The following is a 10,004-nucleotide window of genomic DNA, read 5'->3' as shown; positions in this document are numbered from 1 at the left end:
GCTCAGTGAAATATTATATTATAACTTTATTGCTTATCATTGCTAAGCTTTATTTAGTGTAATTTGTCCATAAGTTCCGTTTACTTCTTGTTGCAGAAATAATTACAAAACTGTGTTATTTTAATGTGAAGAGAATTTTACATGTTAACATAATCTCTTCGCGTTAACATTTCAAGTTTAGAATGGAAGCTATTTTGCGGTTCAATAAAAACGGATTTATATTGTGATTTTAATTTAGCACATCTACCTTCCTTAATTGTAGACAGAAAATTTACCATACCACTCCTATGGAATTAGTGTACGTACGATTGTGTTACTTCGTCTCTTAGGTAGTAGATAAATACAATAATTCAGTACTCAATTGTAGTATTAAAATAGACAAATAGAATGTGACGGGTGTCACACATGACATTATGTTTAATTATAATGTATAATTGCGAATATAGGAATATAAGTTAAATATAGTAAACATAACCTATAATATCCATATGACATAACATACATATGTAGTGACAGGGCATTGGAGACCACTAAAATTAGACAGAAAAAGGCAACTGGTACAGTAAACATAACCTATAATTTCAACATATCTAAATATTCGTGCGGTGCAATTGAAAATTATTGAATCGTGCATAAACTAATGTACAAGCATTTCGCAATATTTAATCGAAATGAAGGCAGGCATTAAACATACGAACAACGTAATTTTCACACCAAAAATTATATTACACCTTAACTCGGAAGGAATTATGTCTGAAGTGTCTCCTAATCATTGTTTTAAATTTTATTAATGCAATTACACTACATTTTAGAGAAATACATGTTATTCTGTATGCATTCCAATTAATTTATATGGTTGAAACGCCGCCCTTCGTGATCGGGTTAAGCGAGTCACATGGTCTGCCTTACAGCATGTATTAGATCACGATGGCAGTGACAGTCTATTGTTTGAAGTACTCACAGCGCTCCAAGCGGCTAGCAACTATCGCGAGAAATGCAAAAAATCATCCCAAGCTTCGCGACTGTATATAGTAGACTGTGATATTACAGTCTTATTTGAGATTTATTGATGACTTGTTAAATTTCAGTATGCAAATTTTCAGCGTCATTTAATTGAATTTACAATTTTGTTTCCCGAAAGTCTGAATTTGTTCAATTAAAAATTTGCTTCCAAACTACATTGTTCATCTGGTTCATTTACTTCAACTACTAAACTTAGATTGTTTCCACATCCATATCACTTCGCTCTAATTTCCGGCAGCCAATCGCGTTGTATGTCAGCTACATTTAAACGTGTGCGTCTTGTGATTCGCTGATGAAGACGTTATTCATTTCTTAAGGCTCGATAAATACTTAGCTCTTTCGTTGGCCTTCGCAGAAAGCACACGAAGACGTTATTTGCCGCTCAATTATTTGCTGAATTACAGTGTGTTTGATTTATTATCATAGGAGCTACGACATGATAATGTTTAACGGTGTGGCAAATAGATTCGTCTGGTAGCTCGGCAACGAAAGAACAAAAATGGCGAACGATATTACCTACCTAGACTTTATAGAGCCTTCACTTCCTCTGACGTAAGCAAAGAGGAGGAGTCACGCCAGGAATAACAGCGTCGCGTCTATACTTTCAGTTACTCATTTTTTTTTCTCAATTTCTTTAATTGCTTCTTCCACAGTACTAAGTAGGCCTACTATGTTCTCAATATTCTTCACATTAATTCCATTTCCCTACCAAAACCCCTTAGTATCCTGGCCTGAATATTCCTAATACATATTCACTTTTGTTTAATTTTCATGCTTTTCCCACCTTTGGTTTCTTTTCTTCCTCTTCCCCTCATTACAGTACATGTAATATTATGTTCTTAAAACAATACTGGTAATACTGAAAATTTAGTATTTCACTTATCCCGTGTGTGTGCGTGTATGTATGTATATATATATATATATATATATATATATATATATATATAATACAGATACTAAAATTGCAGAAGAGAATAATAAAAATCATGAAACAAGTTCCAATACGGACTGAGAGCAGAGGCATTTTTAAAGAGCTCAATATACTACTGGTCCCCTGTATCTACATACTAGAAACAGTCTGTTACATCCATCAGAATGCAAAACAGTTTATACCAAACTCTGAATACCATGACTACAACACTAGAACTTCCAGTAATATGCATTTAAAATACCACAGGCTTACCAGAAGTCTTAACAGTGTATCTCATAATGGTTGTAAATTATACAAGCTCCCCTTACATATCAGGAAGTGTACCCAAAAAATTTCCAAGAAATCGGTAAAAAATGTACTGTTGAAGTACATGCCACTGAGCATAAACGAGACCTAAATTTAAATATTGAACAGGAAATGTAACAATCTCTATTTTATATACTGTTATTGATTGCTGTTGTTTTCCCTGTTTACTGCTCCTCTTCATGTACCTGGTAGAAGCACGCTGGTCATAAGTCAAACCGCCAAGATTGTCATTATTATAAAATATACAATGTTAGAAAGTGATTATTATTATGTTGTAATTATAATTGTTCTCATTACTATTGCATTTGTTTACATTTATTGCATTACCATGTAATTGTTACCTGACGATGCCATGAATCCTTCTGACGGCTAATAAATAAATACATATATATACTATATAGTGATGATTTTATTTATTTTATAATAGTGCCAAAGCTAAGTCACATATAACACTTCAACAAATATAGCTCTCCTCTGCCATTTACCTTTATTTCATCACGACCCATCTTTGGTAAAAGAAGTTTGAAATAGTGTCTGTCACCAGACTACATTAATGTATTGTGGTACTGTTTTCAAATGTCGCGCCGCAAACGCTCCCTTTAATGGCGGATGCTAGCCGGTTCAATTTGTGACATTTTTCCTGCCTGCCACCAGTAGTCAAGAAGAATACTGCATTCTGTGGACTTTTTACTGAACTATGGAGTTAATCACATTGACCACTGAAAATATGGTCAATTTAATACAGTGCAAACTTAGAAACTCTGAAATAACCAAAAGTGTAGTTAATCATGTTGACTTCTGAATGCCCCAAATATAGTTGTAATTAAACTTTAATACAAACTTTTATAATCTCAACTTCTTAATACAATGGTTTGACTCCTAATATTGTACTCTGACACGAAACATGGTCGCTCATCTGTAGCGTGAATTTGCCTGTCATTTGTGTCAACATGTGATTCACACAGGGGAAAATGAAGCATTGAGAATGAAGTAAAGTCGTAGCAGTGACGTATGAGTATTTGTGTCATGAAATGACAAATTCCCTACAAAGCCTTTATGACTTGGCGATAGAGCTTTTTCTTCTCGTTCCAATGAAAAGTACAAATAATTCTGTACATCACAATTTTTTCATCCATTTGAACTGTAGTGTTTCATCTGCCAGTTTATTTATTGTACGTAATACAAAAAAAGTAACGAGGAATATGGTCTGATTTGATTTATCAACAATGTTTTTATTTTAAGGAAATACCCTTAATTTTTTACTAGAAGTTATTACGTATATTTTATGTGCGTTATTCCTGGATATATGTTATTGTTTTTTAATGCCAGGCGTTTGACAATAAAGTCATTTGACCTCTTGCACTCCAATATTTTTCAAATATATTATCATGGCCACCCACTGAAGACAGATTTTGAGGTGTTCCGAATCCATTTCTTGGTTTGAGTTGCACAATGGGCAGTTAGAGGACTGATATATTCCAATTCTATGCAGTTCCTGGATATATTAACTTGTGGATAGTGAATATGAATCAAGTCCAAATAATGGTAATGGTAACCGTAACAGATAATTCTGTAGGACCAAAAAATTAATTTTTACCAAATAATAGTTTTTGAGAACTTGTTGTACTGACAGAGGAGCTAAAAACGTAAAAAATCTCGAAATCAGTTTTCTCGTAGCATTACATTACTTCCTTAGTATAAGAAACACTATAATGCTATTCCTTAATTTTATTAAATCTTTGTACGGACTTCAACTTATAAAATTTTAGTGAAATATTTTAATACAGAAAGATATTTAAGATTTATGAATGAAGAATAAACATTTCTAATTTCAGTAATCACTTGTTTTAGTTTTGATAAAGAAATATTTCGACTTCTTCTTTGCTCCAATTTGTAAAACATCTTCATGTATAAAATCACTTTGTTCATCTTCGAACAAGTCATATTATAATGTATATAAAACTTTTATAATTGTCTGCTGTAAATTTTGGTTTTGACATATTTTGTATACTGTCATAAAATATTCTGTACTGTAAAACAAAGAAACAAAAAAAAAAAAATTGTAAAAGTAAATTCATTTGTATGTTTCAAAATACTGCTTTTAGAAAAAAATAATAAAATTCTGGTTCATATCTGAAAAGAAACACTAGTCCTTTGTCTGTGTCACGAAGGGGAACATTGTTTACATTCATCTCCTAGCAACGATTCCACATCCACAGGGGAAGTATGTACGCAAGGAGGCAGTGATAATAGAATAGGGTCACCAAAATTAAATTACGTTCTTGAGGAAGGATGTCCAAAATTATATTTATAAACATCATGTTAAAAAATATGGTTCTTGAATAGTTAATATTGTTCTACAGGAAAATTTCAGTTGGTTCTTGAAGACAACGAATACACTTTTACATCAACATACACACACCAAAATAGCACCTGAAGAACCAAATTTGACTTCCTTGCTCTACACAGGTTGCGTGCAAGGCTGTCTTTTATTTGTGTTATGACCCCAAAAAGATCGAAACACAGGTGTTAGAAAATTGTAAAAGTTTTGAAGCATTTAGATTTGGCTTGTAACTGAAGTGCTTCACGTACAAACATATCAGTAGGCCTATCATTTGTTTATCTATTTCGCACCAAACTGCAAGTAAGTTACTCTTATCACTGCTCCTGTAATATGGAGAAAAGGAACACTTCACATCTGCTTGTTGCTTGTTCTGGGTTGCAGAACTGGACAGCTCCATCTTAATGTCAACACAATGCTCTCTACATGGCCAAGCAGGTAGCAAAACGAGCAAATTATTATTACAAATTGTACAGGAAATATAATAACAGCTTAAGAGGATTGTAGAGCTAAATAATCTAGAGAAAATGTACCATTGCACAGACATTTTCATGAATCACTTTATGTTAACATAATAAAATCTGCCGCAATTTAGAAAACAGTACCGGTATTGAATAATTCACCACCATTGACACAATTCAATTTTTATACTATGCAGAGAAGCTATTTGCTCCTTTGTAGAGTCCATCGTCCCTAATATTCTGTAGTTCGAAACATATGTCCAAATGATCTCCGGGCATTTCGCCATTATTACACAGAATGCAATCAGGACTCTCTGCTGTACTAATTATATCAATTCGATTAAATTCTTCTGGAAATGGACGTGTCTGCTAATCAGCTGGAAGCACACAGTGATAGGTGTGCTGGTACTGTCTTTTCCTTCAGTTAATGTGTCTCAAATTTATAAATGACAGGGCAATAGCTATTTTTATAGACTCAAAAGCAGCTATCTCTGTCACGAGCGCGATTTGCAGGGAGGATGCTGAAGGACAGGAAGATAGTTCGCCAACTACTCCACAATGGACCAAAAGGAATCCAGGTCACTGTACAATCCGAACAGGGACTGCTCATGAAACAACCAAATCTATCTCTCTGCTTTGATTCAGCGAAAAAAAATAGTGAAAGAAACCATTATGATTAGGAAGCAATGGGAATGATATGATGAACAGAGCAGTTCACTAAATTCTATGCAAAATATACACAGTGTTCCATTCAAATCTCATTGATTTCAGTTAATCATAAAACGGAAAATATGAAAGATAGGGCAATGAAATTACAGAGAATTCAAGAAAAACTCACAGATTTTATTTTACTCACACTAGTACACTTCTACAAGTCCCGCGCCTTGGCGTCGTGGTCTAAGGCATCCTGCCTAGGACTCACGTTACGAAATGCGCTATGGTTCGAGTCCTTGTGAGGGAAGAAATTTTCTCATGAAATTTCGGCCAGTGTATGGAACTGGTGCCCATCCAGCATCGTGATGCACTTGGGGAGCTACGATATGTAGCAAAAATCCGGTTTCGCAAACCAGCTATAACGGCTGGGGGGATCATCGTGCTAACCACACGATACCTCCATTCTGGTTGGATGATCGTCCACCTCTGCTTCGGCATGTGGACGTGAGACCAGCAGCCGGCTGGTCAGTCTTGGCCCTTCATGGGCTGTAGCGCCATGGATTTACATTTTCACTTTTAGTACACTCTACATGTGCCCTATTGGTAGCATGAACAATATCCAACCTATACTCAACTTCTTGGAGTGTTCTCACTAACATTTCACCTATTACTCTGGCAATCACATCACGGATTCGGGTTCGTAATTCTGCTATATTATTCACTGGCGTCGCAAATACACGTTCCTCCACGTAACCCAAGAGGAAAAAATCCAACGGTGTTAAATCCGGTAAACGTGGTGGCCACCATATCGGTCCGTCGCGTCCAATCCATCGATTAGGAAATGCTGCATTGAGAGACCACCGAACACCCATACTCCAGTGTGGGGAGGCCCCATATTGTTGAAAGAAATTAGGTTGTACAGCAACTACCTGTGGGTACACGAACTGTTTCAACATGTCCAAGTACACGGGGCCTGTGACTATAGGTTCACGGGGGGGAAAAAAAAAAAAAAAAAAAAAAGGACCGATAATCATGTCATTCATTACACCGCACTAAACATTCAGTTTCGGACTGTCATGGACATGTTCTCTGTACACGGGTGGGTTTTCCGATCCACATGTCCGTACATTATGCTGACTGACAACCCCCGACACGTGAAATGTTTCCTTGTCTGAAAACAGCACGTTGTTAAGGAAATGAGGATTCGTATCGATACGGTCGAGAATTTCCATAGCAAATTCCTTACAACGCAGCCTGGCGTTTGGTTTCAGTTGTTACACAATCTGCACTTTATATGGATACAACTGAAGCTGCTTATGCAGAACTCGATGCACAATTGTCGGAGGCACATTGAATTGCCTTGATGCCTGGCGAATGGATTTACTCGGGCTTCTCTAAAATCCTGCTCGAATTTCTTCCATCTTTTCTCCTGTCACGGAATGCCAAGCTCCACCAGATTGTTTTAGGACACTGCCGGTCATAAGCAACTTACTGAACCAGAGCCTAATTGATTTTGCATCAGGTGCAACTCCTCCGTACACTTGTCTGTAATTTCGTTGCGTTGAAATCACGGATTTCGTCTCCGCATACTATACCACCATTTGCCCGTGTTGCTGTGAGTCGCCATTTTTGCTTTTGCGATTGTTCCGCAATGTAGTGATAAAACAATCAACTCAAATAAATGAAATACAAATTCTTTGAGTTTCTCTTTCTGTTAGTATCAGTCTCATTTCATAAATCCGCATATCTTGTTAGCAATGATTAATTGAAATCAGGGAGGTTTGAATGGAACACTGTGTACATATGTCTGGAGTGAATATTTCTGGAAACTTGCACTAATTTCATTCATTACTTCGTGTAAATCGCTGTCTTGTATGTTTCGCAGCGTGAGGTGATCTGTATCCACATTGGGCAGGCAGGCTGTCAGATGGCCAATGCATGCTGGGAGCTGTACTGCCTGGAACACGCCATCCAGCCTGACGGTGTACTGTACTATGACCGCACACCTGCTGATGAATTAAACGCCCTCTTCAGTGTGTCTGCAGCTGGAAAGTGTGTCCCTCGTGTCATCATGGTGGACTTGGAGCCCACGGTAATTGGTATGTCATATATTGAGAGACTCATCATAGTGATTTATACAGAGGCTCTCTTAAATGAGTGCTGCTATTTATGTATTATTCCCATAATAGCATATACAGAGTTTGAGAGAGTTATACGAAAGTTATTTTTAAATGAAACAATGTTTACAGCCTATTCTTAACAAAAATTGAAGTAGATAAAATATAAGTGGCAATAATCTTGGTTGCACAAAACAAACCTATTGTGATATCTGTTTTATCAAAGAATACTCTGTCTTATATGGTACCTGCTTGATCATTTACACAGACTCCTGCTTACAGTACTTTTTTTGCTTCGAGTCATTGCTTCACAGAAGAAAGTTGCGGTGGATATTGCACAGAAGATGATTATTTACAGACAATGAAAAACCCGATATGATCCTAGTGTATGGAAAATGCGGGTGTGCATTATCGTGTTGCAGCAGCACTTGCTGCAGTTTCCCAGTCATTTTCCTTCAATTTCGGCAGCAAGACATCTGAGTTATTGGCAATATATGTCAGCAGTTATGGTTACATTCCTGGGAAGCAATTCATAGTACGTACACAACTTCTTTATCTCTGTGGATGGACAGTAACTTTCGTACGGCATGTTGTGTGATGAACCATTTTCTTGCAGTACATGGCGCAAATGTTTCGAACCACCTCCGCTACTTTTGTTCCTCTATTAAGCTCAAACAGAAGAATATGTCGGAAGTGTTTGTTTTTTTCCACTTGACACTCAATCTTCTTTAGCTCACAGATAGCACAAACTTTCACCAATTCCAGAAAATTCCAGGGTATTTTCAAGCACAACACTCCAAATGACAAGTAAGAAACAATTCCCTAAGAATGCAGTGTTGTGATGACAAACAAAAACGCTACGAATTTATGCATCAACTTAATAACTAACAGTAAGAACATACTCAAACTGCCCACCATTATTTCCCTATACGTTCTTGGCATCTCCTTAACTTATTCAGGAGCCTATTCTCTACCACTCAAGTTTCCATCAAAAAGTAGATGCAATCTCGACGAATATCTTCTAAGGTGTGCAGCTTTGTCCTGTACAATTCATTTATGCTTGATATTTTCTAAGTTGCGCAGCTTTGTCCTATAAATTTCATATTATGCTACATATCTTCTAAGGTATGCAGCTTTGTCCTGTGCACTTCGTATTATGCTTGATATCTTCTAAGGTGTGTAGCTTTGTCCTATACATTTCATATTATGCTTAATATTTTTAAGGTGCCCAGCTTTGTCTTGTACACTTCATATTATGCTTGATTTCTTCTGAGGTACAAAGCTTTGTCTTGTGCATGTTGTATTATGTGTGATATCTTCTAATGCAGCGGTACTCATTATGTGGCCCGCGGGCTGCATGCGGCTCTCGAGGACATTTATTGTGGCTCTTGGAATAATTTCACTTTCACTACATTTACATTTAAATTCTAAGTATAAATATATCTATTGAAATGCTACAAAACTTTGGATATCTCTGAATCATTTGTAGCTGTGCAGTGCAATACCACACGTGTACAACAAATTTTTATGTTCAGCTTTATTGGTTTTGATGAGGTGTGCGGTACATTTGTTTGGCAGACTGAATTTGTTCATTGTTGTCGGAAGCTTTCAAAATGAAATACACATTTTTCTTACTTTCTATGAACAAGCAACTGAATACTCGTTTACTGTTATACTTCCATTCAGTTTAACAGTTAATTGATAGTGGTAAGTTTATTGCAGTGCAGTGCTTAATAATGGCTGATGTTTTTCGAAAGGAAAGGAAAAAAAAAAAAAAAAAAAAAAAAAAAAAAAAAAAAAAACTGGAAGAGTTTTTCAAGATAATTGGGAGCATGATTTTTTCTTCATACCAGCTAAAAAGAAAGGCAGTGTCATATGTTTATTATGTCGTGACAAAGTTCAAGATTATAAACGATTTATTCTTAATAGACATTATAATACCGTGCATTCAAATTTAGACAGCAAGTATCCTAAAGATTCTAAATTGAGAGCAGAAAAACTAAAAACATTAAAAATGTCAAATAGTGTCTGAACAAAAAAATGAAGTTTTTTTTCTACCATAAGTGAAAATAAATTGACAACAAAAGCACCGTATCAAGTAACAGAAATTTTAGCACGCAAATGAAACTGTTTACTGATGCAGAGATGTTTTAGGAGTGTTTTCTAGTAGT

At 36.0% G+C, this 10,004-nt stretch overlaps 1 protein-coding gene across 3 annotated transcripts in view; it reads left to right on the top strand.

Moving 5' to 3' along the window:
* LOC138715775 (tubulin alpha-1 chain-like) overlaps nucleotides 1–10,004 on the top strand; it is a 35,278-nt gene that overhangs the window by 1,974 nt on the left and 23,300 nt on the right. The window contains exons 1-2 of one of the 3 annotated variants that reach the window (XM_069848825.1): nucleotides 3,233–3,432; nucleotides 7,602–7,815. In XM_069848825.1, coding sequence (XP_069704926.1) covers nucleotides 3,292–3,432; nucleotides 7,602–7,815 — 355 coding nt within the window. In that variant the 5' untranslated portion in view covers nucleotides 3,233–3,291. Of the gene's footprint in view, nucleotides 1–3,232; nucleotides 3,433–4,940; nucleotides 5,040–7,601; nucleotides 7,816–10,004 lie in introns of those variants that run through there. The other 2 variants (XM_069848828.1, XM_069848826.1) reach the window with 2 other exon arrangements.

Source organism: Periplaneta americana, chromosome 15 (assembly GCF_040183065.1).
Source record: "Periplaneta americana isolate PAMFEO1 chromosome 15, P.americana_PAMFEO1_priV1, whole genome shotgun sequence".
NCBI lineage: Eukaryota > Metazoa > Arthropoda > Insecta > Blattodea > Blattidae > Periplaneta > Periplaneta americana.
This window is presented reverse-complemented; position numbering and strand designations above follow the sequence as displayed.